Source organism: Musa acuminata, chromosome BXJ1-3 (genome assembly GCF_036884655.1).
Source record: "Musa acuminata AAA Group cultivar baxijiao chromosome BXJ1-3, Cavendish_Baxijiao_AAA, whole genome shotgun sequence".
Lineage (NCBI taxonomy): Eukaryota > Viridiplantae > Streptophyta > Magnoliopsida > Zingiberales > Musaceae > Musa > Musa acuminata.
This window is the reverse complement of record NC_088329.1, coordinates 41064340-41085576: the sequence shown is the minus strand read 5'-3', so window position 1 is coordinate 41085576 and position 21237 is coordinate 41064340. Positions and strand designations below refer to the sequence as shown.

The 21237-nt window shown below is 36.9% G+C and overlaps 2 protein-coding genes across 4 annotated transcripts; both read right to left on the bottom strand.

The window, feature by feature from the left end:
* Window positions 1–381: 381 nt before the first annotated feature.
* Window positions 382–8712, bottom strand: LOC135631125 (pentatricopeptide repeat-containing protein At3g14580, mitochondrial-like). The gene is made up of 3 exons (XM_065138557.1): window positions 8296–8712; window positions 5556–6971; window positions 382–5048 (listed from the first exon to the last, which is right to left on the bottom strand). Exons 1-2 carry the CDS (start codon window positions 8379–8381, stop codon window positions 5810–5812), a joined length of 1248 nt encoding a protein of 415 aa, XP_064994629.1. The 5' UTR covers window positions 8382–8712; the 3' UTR covers window positions 382–5048; window positions 5556–5809.
* A 116-nt stretch (window positions 8713–8828) lies between these two features.
* Window positions 8829–20241, bottom strand: LOC103978933 (serine/threonine-protein kinase 12). Of its 3 annotated transcripts, XM_065138509.1 has the most exons (16): window positions 20113–20238; window positions 19906–20031; window positions 19599–19805; window positions 18416–19527; window positions 17061–17478; window positions 16247–16898; window positions 15024–15064; window positions 13303–13371; window positions 12760–12860; window positions 11881–11959; window positions 10742–10840; window positions 10587–10655; window positions 10422–10471; window positions 10230–10311; window positions 9505–9599; window positions 8829–9413 (listed from the first exon to the last, which is right to left on the bottom strand). In XM_065138509.1, the coding sequence occupies exons 4-16, from the start codon at window positions 18808–18810 to the stop codon at window positions 9254–9256; spliced, it is 2310 nt and encodes a 769-aa protein (XP_064994581.1). In that variant the 5' UTR covers window positions 18811–19527; window positions 19599–19805; window positions 19906–20031; window positions 20113–20238; the 3' UTR covers window positions 8829–9253. The 3 variants fall into 3 exon arrangements, with proteins under 3 accessions (XP_064994581.1, XP_009393175.1, XP_064994586.1); XM_009394900.3 differs by having other exon boundaries at window positions 19955–20241; XM_065138514.1 differs by lacking the exon at window positions 19906–20031 and having other exon boundaries at window positions 20032–20241.
* Window positions 20242–21237: the final 996 nt, after the last annotated feature.

Sequence of the window (21237 nt, the reverse complement as noted above, 5' to 3'; positions counted from 1 at the left end):
GCAATGAGCTGAAAAAATGATTAGATTTCTTAAATATTCATGTTTTGCCGACACTCCATTATCATAAGGTTCTTTATACAATAATTAGTAATATTAGTGCAAGATTATAAAAATAACGATGCAAAGAATATCAAACTTGTAAACAAGTCCAAATTGAGGTTTAGAAAGCGAACCAAGAAGATAAAGAAAACAATGGTCACAGAAATATTAGTAAGACCTATACTAATAGCAGATACTTGGTGATAATGCAAGTGTCATAAGAGAGGATGCAAAGTAGTAATGCGACTGGTCCACTAAGGTCTGGTCATCTAAGATTCTAAAAGGAATAAGAAAATTAAAAATAGAATGAAAGAAAGTAGCTAGTGGGTCTCACAAACTTCACCTGCAAAGATTGCAATCTCTTGACTGCTCATACTTCATTCAAGTGGACCAAATCAGAAAAGACGAAACTGTCCCTTGTCACTGTACATAGTACATAGCAAATACAGTTCATAAAAGACAAAACAACCAAAGTTGCAAAGGGACAGCAATATGATAACTATCAATGTAAATTTCTCAGAGGATAAATCTTCACCTAGAGAATGACACAGGCTAAACAAAGTATTGGAACTTAGAAACCTCTTTGTTTTGAAGAAGATTTAAAGGAAATCAACCATAGGCCCGCACTATTGGTAAAATTCATAAGAATATCATAACAAACAAATGAATCAGATTTTTGCAAAAGAATAACCAAAAACCAACATCAGGCTCAGAATGCATGGAACCAAAATTTCCACATTATGTAGCCAAATTGACATCTAAATTGGTGAGTCCAGTGCAACATTTGTGTTCTTTTTTATGCATGATAAGTAATTGACCTGAAGTAATAGGCAGGTATTAATCCCTAGTATCAGGATGGCAATACATATTACCCAGTCAATTTCATGCAAACCCAGTTGATGTGGCTGTAGGAGGTTCTCAGCAGTGGGGCTATAATTGTGGAAGGAAGATTGTTGGTGAAGTATCATGAACCAATTATTGGGTTTAGTTGAGCACAAATTAGACCTTCTGCTAGTACTTAAAACAATTAATTCTAACAAAGCATATACAGTTGCTTGACGGATGAGCTTATCTATATATTCCGCAGATAATAAGCAACCAACAACCATGTACAATCTATTTTGTTGCACAGATATGATTTACCCATGACCTTGAACAAAATGATCATTACTGACATGCTATGTGATAGTCAACGCAGTTGACTAATCATTTGCTGATACATGTTGCAATGTATGATCCAGTCCAACCATGTTCAGTAGAATCAATAGGTGTATGATTTTCTCACATTTATGTATAACCGAAAGCAGTGACTAGGCGGCCACCTAGGCACCTGGGCGAGACAAGGTGAGGCCCGAGCCCAGGTGCCAGGCAGTTTAGGAGCATGCCGGAGCCAAATCCAGTCTGGGTCGAGCCTAATTGAAGTGGTCTGTTGAGTCTGTTTGACACCTCAGCGTCTTTTAGTGCCTAGTGCCTTTAACTACATTGACTGAGCCAACTTAACAAAACCTATCAGTCATTTTGCATTATGATGAAATATAATGTCTTTTACATTTTGTGAAACTTTTAAATGTCCACTCAGCAGCAAGCGCTGCTGAGACACATGCTCCTTAAGCTATTTTGGTTTAAGATAACATTTTGTCAAATCCATTAATCAACCAGAAACCTATCCGTTTGACCATTATCACCAAATAAGCATCAATAAAGGAATGGACATAACATATTTAACTATCCAGGAGGTATTAGAAAGAACTGTGCATTTGTGCATAAATATGAACTCAAGCACACAGGTCATATAGATAACTAAAATTGCACACAATTATAAAGCAAAAACAAAGAACGGAAGCATAAAATCTGCAATGAATGGAAGAAACCAAATTCCGCAATCACACTACAATAGTTTCTTAAAGGAAGAAGAAGCCATGGTAAGCCAATCCTCATGGAAGTTAAACCTGCCTGCAATATGATGTCTGAACACTGAGCAAACAGGAGACGAGCAGAAAGCATAAAATTTAAAAGAAACAATCATATATTTACCAGCAATCAACGCTTTTTCATTTGAGGAAAGGTAATCAGAATATCCAAGTCAAAAAAGCAAAAAAAAGAGAAAAAAGAGAGAGGTTACTTTTAGCATAAAAATAAGCAGAATGCCAACATCCTTGGGAGATATTTTCCAAGATAAGGGTCAAACAAAGGTTCCCCCAGGTAATATAAGAACCCAGAAAGCAAATATCACCATCAAAACAAATTCTTTCCCTAGATAACTCTCTTTCTAATATATATTTTAAACTGGGTTCTATCTGTCCCAGCTAACCTTAATTTTGATGGCAAGGTGAACTTGTTAGTGTCTGGTCTAAAACCACCATCATAAATAGTGGTCTTCAGTTTTGCAAAACCATTATTATGGACAACAGTTTCAACAAAACCGTTGTCCACAGCATCATTTTTAAATTTGTAAAACCAGTAATCATTACAGCATATACAAAAAATTTTCTATTGTAATTCCCACGAGCGAGACTACTGGGGAAAGCCTTTCCAAGTGAAACTAGATGGGAAGAAATAATCAACCCAAAGTTTTTGGAGCAGGAATTCAAATGAAAACTGCAGAAAACACCCACAAGATAGCTCAGGAATGCCACATTATAACAAGTAGCAATGACATTTACCTCGAGCAATGATTACCTAGATCAAATGTTATGGAGCATGTGCACACACAGGATATGATACAGACAGCAAATTTATAAGACATGACAAAATATGGACATGACAATTTATATGTATGCCCTATGCTAATTTTCTTTATCTAATGTAAACTATATGATCAAAGATCATTACATACTTGAAGGGTTATAGATAAGAATGAAGAAAAGAATTTTGTGATCTTTTCTAAACCAAGAATAATCAACTAAAAGATGCATATCACTCGGCAGTCTATCAGCCAATAAGACAATTTTTGTAGCACATGTTAGAAAGTACATTGACCTTGAACACAAAAGAAATTAAATTTTAGTTTTGCTGGGAAAGAAAAGCAGTAAACAAAAAGTCAGAACTCAGAAAATAATAAACTTGTAAAGGTATTAGCCATGTCAAATGCCAAGAATATTTACCAACAACATCTGATGTAACACTTACAGGTAACAGCCCCATGGTGCAACAGTTACATCTCGGATATCACAGAACAGTCTAGGTTCTCTAGAAACTAATGCTGATATAAATATCTAATTTAATTAACATCAGTTTTAGTATCCAAGAAAACAAAAGAATCACCAGGATAAAGACAAATCATTGCGTCAATAGAGTTATAAACCTAGTTGCACTTCATGTGAGACCATGTATATAATACTCCAATAGACACTGTAAAAAAGGCAAATGATAAGTCATCTAGCAGCAAACTCAAAACCATTGGAACAAATACAGCTTGTTTTTAATGTCTTCTGCCGCACATGATCAATGACATTCACATCTTGTGTTTGTTCGGTCCGAAGAGCACAATGAAACATAATTTTCCATTTCCGTGATGAAGCTGTCAAGGCCATGTTCAAGAAGTTCAAGACTTCTTTGGACAATGTACTGCTTACTGCAACAGTTACTGCCTTGTGACATATGCAATAAAATAGGTTTAATTTCCCTAGATTCATGCTTCTTCAGGAAGTTTCTGTTCACATAGTTGAACTAATGCCTTGAAAATTTGTGCAATAAATTTGGGAAGAGACAATAAATCTTAAAGAAATTGTCCATGGTTTCAGCCCATCATTATGTTGTCATGGCAGGAAAAAAATAAATTACTAAGATAATCAAGAGCCCATTTTTCTCTGACTGCATAGCAGGGCCACGTCAAAATATGCAATCCTCAAAATCTTTTTGGAAGTTGGAATTCATGGTTGGACACACCATGAAAATCTTTTGGAACATTTTCAAGAATATGCCATACACAAAGGTGATGTCATGTATCAGGAAAGGTCATAATAATTACTTTTGACATTTCAGCACAACAATCTATAAAGATTTTTTTTGGCTGTCTATTAGACATAGCACCCATAAAAATTCTAAACATCCAAATGAATGATTATACGAATACATCCAAAAGTAATGCAACACCAAATATAACAATTTACTTATGATAATTTGTACAAATAAATGGTGCAAAGGGTATGTGAAACCTGCTCGTTGGATGGGTTTAAACAAACAAGACTTCATCACCAAAGCAGCAATGATTATTTCATGACTGTGTATCAGCCCGGAAGAAGTTGGTCAAGCATTCTTTTGCATGAATTTGTAATGCATAAACAAATGGTGGATCTTCAGGCTTATTTTAAAAGAAAATCTAAGAAGAGCTTTGTGACGTCCTCCTCAAGATCCCTTAGCCTCAGATTACTTATTTGCTATTTTGGATCTTCCCAAGGAATCCCTCATCTTCCATGTCATAAACCTCTGACTGATTATGATGCATCTAGTAATTTTTGTTCTTTTCATAATAGTAAGCTGCTTCAGTAAAGAAAGCACATTCAACAAGCAATTTCTTTCTATGAGACCACAATATGCATAATGGGCTTGCAGTAAAGATGCCCCTTGCACATAGCACATTCAAAATTGTATGATCCCTCTGCTTAATGAAAACAACCTTAGGTTCTAACTGAGAATTTTCAGTTGCCTCAGAAGCAACTTTCACTAATCCATCCATATTGCCAGTAGTTCTGGAGATCCATCCAAATCAGTTGTATTTCTTCCTGATGCATCTTTGTCATCAATATTTCTGACTGAATATTCACTGCTCCATCAAGGTCATTGTTATTTACTACTGCTCCAGTGTAACACAGTGGCTTTTCACATTAATCCATCCTTTCATTGTAACTTCTCCAGATACGCCAGCAGCCATAGTCCCTTCTAATGATCTATCCATGCCTTTGGTGCTCTCTACTGATCCATCCACTGGTTTAAAATAAGGACCCATCCATGGTGGTTTTATTTTTCACTGTTCCACCAGTATGAGACTTGTTGGCAGTTGGCTACACCTTGAAGAAAGAACTCTCGTCAGACCTATATACCTCCGAAACAGATGTCATCTATAATTTCTTCAGCTTTATCTTTACCAGAAATCTCTTCATTATGATTCTAAAAAATAATTGACAAGTTTTATTTGAAATTGTATCCGTAGAAAGCAGGCAAAGGTCAGTAAATATAATTAAAAATTTCAGTGACTAAAGAAAACATGTAACTAGAGTAACTGTAGCCTACAGCTTGAAAACTGCAGCATTTTCGTTGGCCACTTAAAAGCAATATGGCATAACATCAATGTAATACAATTCCAACATAGCAAAGTGCTTATGCAAACTTGAACATTTTGGAATTTCCAGAATCCCAATATTTCAAAAATGCAAAATTTATACAAATAAGAGAGAAAAAAATCACTGATCATTCATAGTCCAAGAATTTTGACCAGTCAGGTCATGCATCAGGTCAACGAGTTAACAGAAAGGTCAAATAATGAGTGCTTTGTTAGGATGAATGGGTTCACTTACCAGTTGATAGTCCTTTATCCGGAGATGTAATGTGATTAGCTGACTGGTCAACTCCGTGATAGAATGCCATCAAGCAACTTCATTTGCTTAAGCCATTTAAGTGTCTAAATCTTCTGAGATGAAGTGCACAAGCAAAACTAAGGAAGAGAAACCACATAAATTGTATAGCTGTGAACTGAGAACATAAACAGCCATACATTTGATTTCACGGCATAACTGGTAATTAGATAAAGTGAAAAAATAATTAATATTTTCTAGAGCATGCATGCAAGGATCATCTTCCAGGTGCCCATTCGTGGGACAAATCCTTGGTGCACCATCTGCTCCAGGACCAGCTCAGCATCAGTCAAAAGATTCTCCCTACAAAGACCACAAATGATCAGCTTGTATGATGAATAACTAGGCTTAACACCTTCAGATATCATTATACCCATGAAATCCTTAGCCTCCACAAATTTCTTTGCACTAAGCAAACCATAAAGTAGTGCCTGGTATGTTCCTGAATTTGGATAACATCCCTTTAACTTCATAGTCTTTAAGAATTCCATACCCTCTGACACTCTTCCTTGTTTGCACAGACCAGAAATTAATATGTTGAATGTTATTGTGTCTGGATGACAACCATTTTTCTGCATTCTGTCACAAAGTTCCAGAGCTTCGCTTACCTTGTCATGCTTACAGAGATAATGCATAATTGTTGAATAAGTAGTTGCATTAGGTCTGCATCCCTGCTTTGGAATTTCATGCAGCAAGGAAAAAGCAGCATCCAACTTATCACAGTCACACAAACCCTTGATCAGAATGTTAAAGCAACATGTGTCAAGGGTTATACCCAATCTTGGAGCACTTAAATAAACCTCATGAATAACCTCAAACTGCCGAGTATTGACAAGCATGTTAAGAACATAATTGAAGGTTTTGACAGTGGGCCAACAATTAAAATCTGGCATCTTGAGGAGCGTTTCAATTGCCTTATCAGGATGATTTGCCACATTACCATACATTTTGATCAATCTATAAAAGAAGTCATCAGAAAGTCTGCACTTCTCGCATTTAGCCTTGTCTAGGAGATCCTCAACATAAGCAAATTTCCGAGAGTAAGCAAGTCTATCAATCAACAAACTATAAAGCGCTTCACTAGGTCTATAATCAATACGTCTAGCAGCTTTTTTGAATGCATTAATAATAAGTTCAGGATTTCTCACATTTCTAAATATTTTCAGCATTTCATTTGGTGCTAGCCAGTCCTTGTGATCCAACCTCTCCATACATAATTTGTCACCATCATGCATGTAATTCAACTTTGAGAAGGAAGATGTGGCGTATCTTGATATCCTAACCATTCTAGAATCAACATGTGAAATATAAGGAACAGCTTGAGACAACCATTTGCAATCCATACGCCGTGTTTTATACCTGCATTCACAAACAATTCCCACACTACCAATGTATCAAATTTTGTCATAGCTCACATAGTCCAAGAGCATTTTGGCATTACGGAGTCCTCAAACAAAACAAATACAGCAACAATATAAACAGGGCACTGCTCGTAAATACAAATAATATCCCCCGGAATAACAAAGGACACAGGTTAAGCATCCTATTTTCTTGACCAATAAAATGTTTAATTTGGATGAGTTACGAGTAACAATCTTACTGTTCTGTGTTCTTCTTCTTTCCTTTTTCAGGTTCAGGACAACAATTTGATTGGTCTCTCTTCAGTTACTAAAGTATCTCAACTCAACAATGAAATTTATTTCCTAAAGGAGTGATTGTATTAGTGATGATATTTCTATTGTAATGTTTTAAAAAGTGAAGTGAGAAAGAGTTGTACCTCAATAGATATAAATATGGACAGCCCTTAGTTTTTTTTTTCTCTCACCACTGTCTTTTGTAATATTTCTTTTCCAACTTGAATGTCCATTGTGTCCATTTTGTCATGCAAAAATATATATTTATAGATGGCATGACATTTTGTTCTGCAATATCATTTTTCATGGATAAAGGGAGGGGAACATCCAATCTTTTGGTGGTAAAATACTGTCCTTTGAAGAGCTGTTATCTGCACTTCTTGTTGGTTGGAATTTCCTCTCTATTCTACCATTAAATGACAGCGAGCTAGAAAACCATTTCAACTCTTTATCAATTGCATATCTATTCTGTCCATTTACATGACCAAGAAACAGCCAGCACCATGCTCTTGTGTATGGAACATCTGATCACTGCTTCGTTTTTCCAATGTGAATAAATGAGACACTTTAAAGAAGGCAGAGTTGTCATCGGACACTGAGTTCAGGAAGCTTTGATATTAAGGGAAAAGAATAAAAGAAGTGGCACCTACCAAGGCCAGACCATTACATTTACAAGCTCATGATGGTCCTACAATGGTCAGAACCATCTACTAACAATTGAAATTTTACTAGGAAGACTTCGCACCATGAAGAAAAAGGAAAACAAATGAGGTAGAAGCAGAAGGAGAAGCAGCTGAGAAAGTAGATGAAGGAGAAAAAGGAAAAGCAGGGGAGAGCGGGAAGAGAGGTAATCTAGGGCAGAAGGGGGAGTCTCCTCGCTAGGGTTCGCCTTACCCGAGTCTATTTAGAATTCGATTCTGTGACCGAGCCGACTTTCCAGGCCTGATTTGGGCGGCCAAGATCACGATCTTGATAAGAGGTCGGGGAGGAGGAAGGGTTTCGAGGGGCTTCTTGCAGGTCACAAAGTAGAGGAAGGAGGGAGAGAGTACCTCGCTCGGCGGAGAACGGCGATCGCAAGTGATGGCTTCGACAAAGGGAAACCTCGACCGACTCGTGGGCGGCGCGCTTCTTTCATCGTTTAAATACCCGTTCGGTCCACAAACTAACGGATCTTCATGACCCATCCCCTGGGGATCCGATGATCGGAAACATTATCGGGTCGGATTGTTTCACTCCTTTACCATGTTAACCTCTTTACTACTGGCAATCTCATTACACAACCCCCTAAAAAGATAATAAAATAAAAAAAATTTCCACAAAAAAATTAAAATAAAAAAGTATAAATAATAATAATAATAATAATAAAAGGGATTGTAAATTGTAATCTCCTTAATAAACCCTATCCCATTACATCCATAGTTGTGAATGCATTAAGGCTTTGGTTTCTATTGATACTGGAAGATGTCTGTGCAACTCAAGCAAACTTGATGCATGTTTAATGCTGCTGCAAGTCAAAAAGTTCATTCAAATTAATGCTGGAGCTCAACTCAAATCAGGATCTACAATTGCACATCATGCAAGATACAAATCAATCACTGATCTTGGTTCTGTTTATTTACTTCCTTCTGATCAAATTAATTGAACATGACAGATACACAGTCAAGCTTGTTTTTTACAGTACAATTCATTCAATCACAAACTAAGAGAACAATCTTTCTAGTTCAGGGCACAACTCATCACAGTACAACAGCTTTAATGCCTTTAACTTGTTGCCATCTTGTTGACAACTTGATGCTGTATGCATCACAGCCTCAGAAGGTAGGTGTGAAAAAAAATCTGAAATTATAGCATGCAGCTGAGCTAAGAAAAAATGCAGCTAGCTACATTTTTCTCAGAGGATCTGCGGCCAATTGCTAATCCCTCAGATGATAGAATGAGAAGCACTCCTAGAGAGACAAAGGTTGATTCTCTTGTGGGGTTGTTTCATACAAAATGCCGCCTTGTAAACTACTCCGGCTCATTCCCATCTTGAGAGCTTGCTTTTGCAGTACTTGGTGCGGTTTCACTGGGTGTGGGACGCTGCATGTGAGACTGGACAGCATGTTGTCTCTGCAAATCTCTAAATCTTTCTATAAGTTCTTGGAAGTTTGGTCGACATTTTGGTTCGCTGTAAGGAGAAAAAGACAAATAAGTGATGAGAGCTAAATAAGAAACAGGGAAGAATTTGGACTACAATATTTTGTGGTCGACAAGACAACCTATGCCAACAGCTCTCGATTATCGATACCCATTGTGGGTCCAGATCTTTGGGGAGATCTAACCTTTGGTTCATGAATCCCACAGCTGCGATGACCTGGACAAACAAAAACAAATAAGTGGCAAACCTCTGAAAAGCATTAGGAACTCAGTTCAAGATTTCAATTGTTAAAGAGCACAAAATTGCCAACCAATGAGGGCAAACTTGTGTAAGAACAGTGTAACTACCATTTTCAAATATAGATGTAGGTGAATTAAGTTGAGCTTGTGCATCACCTGCCCTGCCTTTTGATGGAATGACATCAACGATTGGCAGTTCGGAATGATTATTGAAGTCGGTAGATGATCATGTAATGCAAAACTGGAATAGTTGGATGACTACACACAAAAGTAATAGGACCAAGAAAACTCTGTTCTATGTTTCCACTACCAACCAAGAGTATCTGTTTGGACGACAACTAAGATCTTGACTCTCATGAGTTGAAATACTAATTTTCAATAAAAGGTCAAAAAAAAAGAGAAAGAGGTAGCTGTTCAAGTAATTATTCTAGATACATTATTTAAGCTTTCATGCATTGGCCATCCATTAAAAAGAAGTCAATAACGCTAGAAAAGTTAATGCCATGATCATGCATCATGATGCCGAGTATTGAAAACTTCTAAGATATTCTAGAGCATCAACAAATGAATTCTACTACAATATAAACTTCCACAAATTGGTAATCACCTGCATTGAATTGAGATTATACCAAGGGATTTCCTCAGTGACAAGTTCCCAAAGTATTACGCCATAGCTGTACACATCCGACCTATTTTAACAATGAAAATAAGCTCTCTTTTTTTTTGTTTTTGTTTCGAAGCAGCACATAGAATATCAATGAAAATTACATGTTAGAGTTACATTTAGAATATGACATACTTCTCATCTGAAGGTTCATTTCGAAGACATTCCGGAGCCATCCATTGTGGCTGAAACCCAGAAAAACATAACATTTTCAGAATCATCAATAATCAAATGCTCGGAAATCCTCAACAACTGGCATGGCTAAAGAAGGAACATGGGACTATGGGAGACTATGATTACCGTTCCTTTCCCAGTTTTCGTGGTTAAGCAAGTTTCATGCTTCAAACGTGAAAGGCCAAAATCACCAACCTGTTTATTTTGAAGAATTTAATAGAGGATAAAATATTTCTGTTCAGATGAAATAGGCCACTATTATTTGGAAGCAGAAAAGCCACCTTGACTGTCCAATTCTTATCAACCAACAAATTTGATGACTTCAAATCACGATGGATGATAGGAGGATTGCAATGATGAAGATAATTCATCCCTCTTGCCTATCAAAAAGTAAGATTATTTTACAATCAACTAAGGGTATATGCGACATATTGTAATGAACAGTTTCTACAAAAATCTGCAGCATTAAATATTTTCTTAAAAGACAAACAACTTTATGGGCATCAAATAAAATATACGTATGGACTTGAATGCATGAATCTCCATATACATGTAATTGCTATTCCAAATTTCTGGAGGGGTAAACATGCATTTTACTCATTCCTAAGATCATATACACAAAACTCCAGCATATTTAACAAATAAATATTTAGATTATTATAGCTTTTCTAAGCAACAAAAACCAACAAAACAACTCGCCTTATTCATTTACTTATTTTGAGGCATAATCCATTCTAGCCCAACAAATCCAATAATGACAACACACCTCGGCAACCAAGTTTTCTCTTCTCTATGACCCTTGTTGGTGCAACCTACAACTGTGAACTTACAGGACCAACCCTTTCCATAGCATGAACACCTTCTATAGTGACACCAACTATTCCAGCAAAATGTCGTACCTCCTAATCTTGCAGCATAAACCATCAACCAAAACACTGCTTGTAGCTTACATATTCCAATCTTGCAGCTCCCCAATTCTGCCACCTGTTTTCTCCTTGGCTTGCTCCCGCTCCATCCTAGCTATCCAAAATTGACCACTTTCAGTCCAGTGGACTCCACCCCTTACCAAAACATTTGACCTAAATTTCCCAATGCCACTACCATCTTAGATGTCCGGTTCAAGGTTTATTGTCTCTGTCCACATTTCTTTTCCTTTTTAAAATGATTCTGAAACAAATGAAACAAGTTAAACATATGGATTTGGATGCTGCATTATTTACCAGATCAAATTGCACTTATATGGTCTATTCCCTTCCATAATTCAATTTGTAGAATCAACATACTGCCTTTTTTTATCTCCCTAAGCATAATTAAATTATAGTTCCTGCGATATCTTGCATTTTTTTATGTGATTAAAGTTATACTTAAATAGAGATACACAATTAAACATGTACATGTTGCATTGACGAACTATACTTACAATATCTAGAGCCATGAGAGTACGCCGTCTGCAGTCCAATTTCATTGTGTTTCTTTGCAGTAAACGGAATAAACTCCCACTGAGAGGAATAAAAATGTAAAACTGGTTATTTATTGAAATGCCGATTAATCAGCTTCTTCCAGAATTTTCATGTCAATGTTTAAAGTAATAGCATCTTAAGAAGATAAAAAATGTGAATCACATTCCTGTGTAACTAATTGGACCACTTAAGTGGAGAAGATAGTTACATCCAACTGACCATTTCCCTATAGTTTCAATTTGAACTGCTGGATGTGTCATTACAAATTTCACCAACAGCATCCATACAATTAATGCAAAAGTTAGGGTGGGGGACAGGATCTAGCGGATATACAAGCATTTGACTACAATCATGATTAACTTCTAATCAAAGTTTTAACATCAGCTTTATTGAGGATTTCATAATGTTGCTGGCTTGATATGGCCGACACACCCCATGCACTGGCTAAAATGGGCTAAATTCGGCCTGGCCATACTATAACATAGTTGACACTGGCATTGCTTGACATGGAACCCCTGTACCAACCAAATCTTTCATTCTTGTGTACATCACACAAGAACATCATAATGCCACACTTGGTGTGGGAGTAATTCTGTGTGTATTGGCAGCTTGTATTAAATAATTTGCTATTGTGAGTTCGATGCAAGCTAATTTGGATCTCTGATTAAAAGGTAGATCATGTTGCCTAAATCATTTTCGTGTAAAAATGTAATATGAGTATCAGAACTGGGAGATTCCTGTTCTGAATAAGCTGCAATATCTTGCCAATCTTCAGACTATGAAATAATCGTTTATTTTGTTTCTTGTTCAGCTTTAGAAAGAGCAAGTTGTTTACCAACCGTGGAAGAAATTCTGTCACAATACAAAGGCGATGAGGAGAAGTAACTGCACCCATAAAAAGTAGTATATTCGGATGTCGTAGCCTCTTCATGAGTGACACCTTGAAAAACAAAGCATTGTTTAGAACTTTAGATTGCAGGGGAAGAGGTTCGCTACCAAATTTAGAGAAAATCTAATCATAAAGTTAAATACTCGGTAACACCATACTAAAATACATGGATTCTAGTAGCATTAGATCTTGGGAAATCTAAATTCAATCTGGAAAAGGGATTCTCTAATTCATATCAATACTCAAAAACATGTAGAGATTGCATGCTATCATGTCAGAGAAACAAATGACTAAACAATATACATGATCTCATATTCCCAAGTTCATAAACAAATTGATCCCTTAGAGCTGTAACATGATAATGAGAAATTACTGAGCATAGATTTCAGCAGAAGTTAACGAAGTCTATACAGGTTGATATTCAAGGAAAATAGAAACTTTAGCCTTTCTAAAGGACTGAAATTTGATAGGCAATATTTGCAAATTTTGTTACCTCTTGTCTAAAGGAAAATATTACTTCATCAGAGTATTCCTGCTTTGAGAATACTTTAACTGCCACATCCTGCCAAAAACATAAAATTTACTTTTCAGTTTTTACTCCATAACAAGAAGCACAAAGCAGTCTGAACATCAGAACTATACATGATATATTCAAGTCAATGTTTAATTAAGGAGCAGCTTAAGAAATTAAAAGGTAAATATTTGAAACTAGATAGATACAAAATTGTGCTAAACTTCAACATACGTTTTAAGAGTTCCTTACCAGGGAGAGAAAGATTAATATATAACATGCAAGAGATCCCTAAGCTGACTACTAGCAAATATATAATCTTTGTTCAATACGCTTGCCACTCAATATTCATTTCTAAATTGATAAGTAAACATCATGCTTATTTGGATAATGTATTGAAATGTTATCAAGTCTAAGGTTGAACTATATTCTGTGACATTATCTGGCCATTGGCCGGAAAAAACCTGTTAAGCATTCGAAAAATATATGACATCTAAAAGTCAATCTTTCAGCAGCTTTTAGAGATCAACAAGTGACTGTTTTTTACTTGTCAAAGAGAAAAAAGCACGGTTGATTGATATGAAATGATACATTTATTTTATCTGTTTCATTAAACAGAATCTCAGAATAACTTGATTCCAGAAGAAACATGATTTCCTAATCTCAATCAATCATGTAACTGAGAAATAAACTAATTTGGAAAAATGCTATCAACCTTGAAATAAATTTATAGCTTATTTTAGAAATAAAAACTCAGTCTGCGTGTTAGGTTTGAAACATTTCTTTCAACATAAGAGAGATCATAACTTGACCAGTAAGCATGGAATAGTATGTAGTTTATTCATGATAAATGCTTGTTCCAACTACTTTGACATTCCTAATGACTGGAGAAATTTTGTAGTATCACTCTACTGCTAATGCTCGCCTTTCCGAATACTTCCACTGGAGCATAGCCTATGACTAATTTCATTGTAAAGCCCATTATGTTTAGCATTACATCATCCAAACTAATTTCTAACTAGAAATTAAAAAGCATCATGCAAATTTTCAACTATTGGTGCATTTTCTGTTTCTCCCAGTACCATTTTTGTGCCGATATCATATTAGTACAGAACAATATGCCATTTAGTGACCACGGGAAACTATAATTACTGGGTCTAAATTAAAGAAGTTTTATATTCACTTTCATATTTTTAGCACAAAAATCAATTACTGGAACCAGACTAAAACACAGCCAATGCCGATCCCAAACCCGGATGATAAGGGTAGTGGGTTGCATCAAGTTACTGATAAACAGTGTAAAATTATGTCAGATCTCATAAACATGAATCTTAACCGATTTAGCTTTTTACAGATCTCAATGGCAGTAAAAGATTCATGTAGCCAACCCCAAATAGTTAGGACTTACGGCTTCATTGTTGTTGTTATTGTTGATGTAGACTAATGGTGATTTTAGTTGTAAGGAACGCATGGCATGCATTCAACAACCTGCCATTCTTGTGTGTCATATCATCTAATAAGTTCTTTTAATAATAAGATTGAACTATAGCACAGTGGACAAAACATCAACACGGTTGTAAAATAAATACAGTCAAAGCTAAGCTGCAACTAGAGGACAAGCAAACAGCTAACCTAAAGAAAAATCACTGGAAAGCAAGATATGCTGTAAATTCCTTTTTTACTTCATTTATATGAAAACTTACCGATCCATACCACAAAGCGTGATATACAGTCCCACAAGAACCTGCAAAAGCAGAAGATGTAGTAAGAAATGGTACATAAGCATGAACAACAGTGATGAAAGTGTTATCCTCTAGTCATTGCTGCATAATGTTAACAAGGGCATGTGCTATAAATCATTATTTGGCAGCAAATAATCCACAAAGAAGTGATTAAGGTATCAAGACATTTGACTGGGAAATTATGCAGAATTTTGTCTTTTAGCATAAGGCACATCCTAAAAGGTAAGATCAGCCAGTCACTGCCTTTAGTGAAGATAATGCAATGCATGAATAATCAAATTCTTCAGTATAATGCCCAACCCATCACAAATAAGAGTACCTTATAGGGGGAACATGAAACGCAAGTTTCAAAGGAAAGAGTGTCAGAATCAAATTTTAAACAAGCTGAGAGGAGACCAAAACATCAAACAGCTTAATAGCCATGACAAAGTGAAACTAGTCAAATGGTAGAGAACAACCGAAAATGAGATCATGTAGGAAGACAAACAAAGCAGCAAGTCAGCAGTGGATATCAAACTTGCATTCATGTGCAAAAATTAGATAAGACATATGATTGGAAAATGATGAGACTGTGCTAGTCTAGTCGTCACACCTATATTTTCAAGAGATCACCAAGGTTGGTTAAAGAATAGATCAACAAGGAATTGTTGAAGTTTGCCTTTTCGAATATATGCCTCTTAATTCCCTTTCCATTTTAAGAGTAATAGAATTTATTTAACTGAATTTATTAAACAAAGATGAAGAAGTACAAGGTTCACTTGTTATATCTAGGTCAAATTCCAAAAACTATGGATGATTTCTGCAAGTTTAGAAATTGTACATGGGTGGATAACATAATATTCGCCTCATGGAAAAATAGAAAAGGACAACAAAAATGGAAGGAAACATGCGAGAGACTCCTTTTGTATTTTAAAACATGATTTCTCCATTCTGAAACATTAAGAACAGCAAATGATGTGTTCTAGGTATATGGGACGATAAGCATTGGATATTAGTTTGACTGATGGCATATATCACAAAAATGATCCCTATAAATATCCTGAATGCTTGTTAGCAACACAAAATAATGAGAAAGAAAGACTGGAATTCAAATGAATTGAACATTCTTATCAGCACATATATGTTGTGCTGGAATAACTTATGAAGAAAATGTCATCCTGTTATTGCAAGAAGAAGACTGCTACCTTGACCTATTTGTTCTCCAATTGTAAGGTCTTCCCATAAGATCTCATAATCTAAGCAGTCAGTATTGATATCCGCCTTCTGAACAGCAGTGCCGCCGATGCTCCCACTGCTACTAACACTACTTATGCTGTTTGCATTATGAGAGGACCAGGACCCAGAAGCTTCATTATTGCCTGTCCGGTTATTTTCAGTTACTTGAGTTTCTGTTCTTGCACCAAATTCAGATGCCTTTGGATAATTGCTGTCATTTTCTTGATTACCATGCAGCCATGGCCAGACAAATCGATGCTTTGAATCATTACCATCCTGCTCATGCCCTTTCCAATGCCATGATATCCCCTTATTGGCAAATAATGCCTCTGTCTTGCTTATGATCTTGTATATGCCTGTTTTTCCTTCATCTTCATCATTTTTTACTTTAGTTGCTTTGCCAGGAGACTTTTCCTCTATCATAGCAGAGTTCCTGCCACATGCGCAAGGTGGTACATCTCTTGTAAGTGTGCTAGCTCCACTTGGAGCACCATCCTCCTTGTGGCCTGATGAAATTGCATTGTGATAAGAACACTGGCTATCTCTGGTTCGAATCTCACGTTCCAAATTGTTTTCGCCTAGCTTTATTCGAGAACGAACTTTGCATGTAACCTTAGTGGCCTGTTTTGGTGATTCTAAAAATCAAGAAAGAATAAACTACAAAATAAATTGATAATATATGCCAGACTCCACTATAATGAAGAGTGATCCCAAGTGCTTTTGTGAGACATGCAATCTATTGCACTCTTACAGTTTCATAAAATTGCAATAATCCACACTCACCAGGTTTGTAATTTTGGATGCAATAGCAACCTGGATTGGTTGCTGAGGATCAGATCCATGCTTATTAATAAAACTTATTCTTGGTCGACTTGCAGTACTGCAGGCAGATGCCCGTGGGTTGGTGGCGGTTGGAGGGGATGCCGAGTCCTGAAAGGACCTTGAATCACTTGAAACACAAATGATGCCAACCAAACTACCATCATCATCATAAAAGGGGGTGCTGGTGGCAATAGCTAGAAAACGTTCTCCTAACTTGTTCTTCACGGTGAACTTCCCGGTCCAGCTCTCTCCGGTAGTTATATGTTGAACTATGTTACTAGCAATGTTGAAATCACATACATCAACAAGCAACTCAATTGCATTCCGACCAAGAGCTTCAGATGCAGAATATCCATACAGATTTTCCGCTGACCGATTCCTACAAAATCAAATCAGATCATCCTTAAAGCTCCTTTGTGGATTAAGTAGCAAAGATCCGTCACTTAACATTTAGAAAACAAAGGATCACACACTCATGTTTTGATCAAAATAAAAAAATATAACTGCAAGATATTATCATGTACACCTTTCGGCATCTAAAGACAACACGACAGAAGACAAACAAAAGATACAGTAATCAAAATAAAAATAAGGAGAGCGTGCGAAGTTGCAGAATGCAAAAAGATGTACATTCCAAGTATCCAAAACCTTGGTTTGTGAATGACGATCATACTTGATATTGATTAGTAAAGACTCAAACACTGCAGTCAGTTGTTTCTATCCCCTTCATCTCTTTTGTCATGTTCTACATTTATTTATCCAACCGACCTAGTCAGTGCGAAAGTCAGACATGACTGGACTAATCGGTAATTAAAATGTATGTCATAAATAGAATACAAAATAAATACTAATTGTTCCACCACAATCATTGTACAGAAAAAAAATGTCAAATCCTAGTAAAGCTAGTGATATTGATCAAAGAACAGCCATTTTGGAGGACTTAGGAAACTCCTTTAAATCAAATGAACTTTAATGTTTGAGAAATAATCTCAACATATCAGTTGAAAACTATGCTTCTTGCAGTGCTTCGGGTTTCTTCTACCTCTAAATGCTTTAACGGTTCTACACACTGAAACTGTACTGGATCACAAAAGGGACCTTCCCCAACTATCTACCATGCTCTGAACAATTTCACCAACAATCCAATTCAACAGAGACTCATTACTCTAAACAATCAAGCAGACCCATTGTCAATCTCCAAAATCGTTCATGAAGCTCACTAGAATATCAAAGGCTATAAGATATTTTTACACAAAGAAATCATATAAAGAGAAGATCAACGAGCTAATAGAGAAAAGCGAGTATGCGCAGCTGACCAATATATAATCCTGCCGTCGAGATCGAATATATGGACCGATTGCCCCATCGACTGCAGAATTTTCAGGTACTGCCTTTCCGAGAGGCCGAGGCCGGCCGCACCATCGGTGGAGCTGCTTGTCCCCTGGCTCTCCAACTGCAGCCTCGACGAGTGGCCGAAGGAGCCGGAGACCTTCCCCCGGGGCGGTGAGGCCCCCTCGAGGCCTCCGCTCCTCCGCCGCTGCAGCGGCGCCGTCGTCCGCTGAGGCGACACCGAGTGGGACAGGCCGCATTCGGATCGGCCCGCTCGGTGACCATCCGCGGGCACCAGCTTCGACATCTCCTGCTTCAGCTGCGCATGCCCCGCCTCCAGCTCCTGGATCTTCTTCAGCAGCTCGTCTGCTGGGACTTCCATGCCCCAAAGGCGTCTCCTTTCCGCCTCAGAAAGGGAGTAGAAGCAGCAACGCAGGCGGCGATGGGTCAAGGCAAGGGCTCATCGGCTGTCCTTGAATCTTAGGGTGGGTTTTCTGCTCCAAGATGCCTCCTTTTTGGTGTTCTGCTCCCTCTGTGATCTCTCTCTGTGGCCTATTCTTTGCTTTCTTCAATCACGAGTCCTTTCTTTCCCAGCTTTGACTTCACTTGCAGCAAAAGGTTCACAACATGTTGCACAACCTCACGAAGAACAACAACATATTGAGAAACCAGAACAACAAAAGATCAAATCTTTGGGCGACCACCACTCGCTTTCATGCTCGTCGTTTCACGAGTCTACCATTCCAGCCTCTTATCTCTCCTTCAAATTTGGTCCTCTTGTTTTTTCTCCTCCCTCCCTTCTTTGCCAAACCATATTCCTGAGGTTAGTTTGCTTGCAAGCAAGCTGGTTTCTGTGGTCCATCCCATCTCGCGGAAGGAATACCAGTCCCTCATCCAACTTGCCATACTTTTCTACGCTTCCCTCTGCTCCAGTAACCATTAGTTCATTCACAGGTGGGCGGCTGTTGCTTTGGAAAGAGTCAAGATTTCTACTGCTTCACATGTCATTTTGACTTTTCCTTGGCATCATTCAACCGTAGCGCAAAAAGAAAGTCTTCCTTACGGAAATTTAAGTATCAAATTTTGGATAAATCCGTTCCTGGAGAAGCTATCGATTGTCACATATAATTCAAGACATGATTAAAAATTGAACGAACTGCCTTTGTTTACCGTCTCTAATGATCCACAAGATGAGGACACACGGGCTGCTGTGATCTCAAGGAACAGTGTTCGTCGTCAGCCAACCAAGCATAGCTGGAAGCTTAAATGTTGCCAGACAGTATGTGCCAAGTTGTTTGCTCCCCCATCCCTTGTGTCGATCGTCAGCACCACCATCATTTTCTTTATTAGGAGAATTGATTGCGTGGAAGCAGCCATCTGCAGAAGACAACTTGGTGATCCATTAATTTATTGAATGATCACTGATGTTTGCTTCAAGTAATCTATTAAACAGTAATTGCCTCTGAACATTCTTTACCATCTCAAATTGTCTGAAAGTAAAAACATAATAGCAGATTACATCATACATCAGAACTGGCTTGTGTGGTGCTGAGAAATTGGTGTGAGAGGAGGAGGAGGAGAATACTGGTGGTGGAAATATAACCTGAGCAAATACTGGTTAAGTCCATTGATGCAGAAATGAAGATAAACAATGTACTTTAAGCAGAAATAGATCAAGTAAAACCCAAGCTTATCATGGAGAAGGATGTTTATAGCAGGCCATGCAAGTTGCTTGACATTGACATGAAATCTCAAACGAAGAAGAAGAGGAGGAGGAGGAAGAAGAAGAATAAAACATGATTAATTAATGGACTCGTTGCAGCTCTTAAATGAATCGAAGTAGAGGCTCAACAAGACCAAAGAGATCAGCATCACCACCTACCTTTCTGTGCTTTCACGACCTGTCAAAGATGGCCAGCCTCAAGTTGGAAACAGGATGAAGGGATGGTTGTCACTCCATTAACGTATCTCATTGGCCTGCCATAAAAAAACACAAACAAGCAAAAGGAAATTATAATTCTTTTTTCCTTAATTATGAACCAAGTGTTGTTGATAAGTTAATCAGTTTATGTATAGATCATTCTCTTTTTTCTTTTTTTTGCTTAAATGGAAGGAGACTTGAATTGACAGTTGAATATATTATCATTAATTTACACCGTTGAGTTGATAGATCGGTGAACCCATTTACTTAATTTACAAGAAATAATAATGATGTCACTTTAATATTATATATGATGGAAGGCCTAATAAAAAAATGGCTATCTATATATAAGATTTGAGGCATATTCCAAATATTTTTTTGGAAGAAGAAATTTAAAGATACTAAGAAACGAATCGAATCGAACCAAAATATTCATATCCATAAATTTCATTGCACGATAGGATTCAATACATTATAAATTATAGATATCAATAAATAGGAATATTTTGACAACAATATATCTTCTTCCTAGTATAGTGAGAAGATATCTTTTTTTCACATCTATATGATTTCCTTTGAGTTTTAAATTTTGATCCTAAAAGTATTTCTACTAAAGTAAAAGTTCTTTAAATTTATAGGGCAAGGATATAAATCAACCGACTCTTTTAATATCTACTAATATAAAAAAAATATATTCTTTTAGTCAACTTTTTTAATCTTTCCTCGGACATAAATATTTTCTAATATTATCTCCATATATATCTATAGGTTAATTATCTCCCTTTTACCTGTAAGGATAGACAAAATATGTGAATAAACAAATCAATTTAGGATCTAAAGACAAAAAGGTGCATGATTTCTTTCCTTTGCAATAAAAATATTTTCATA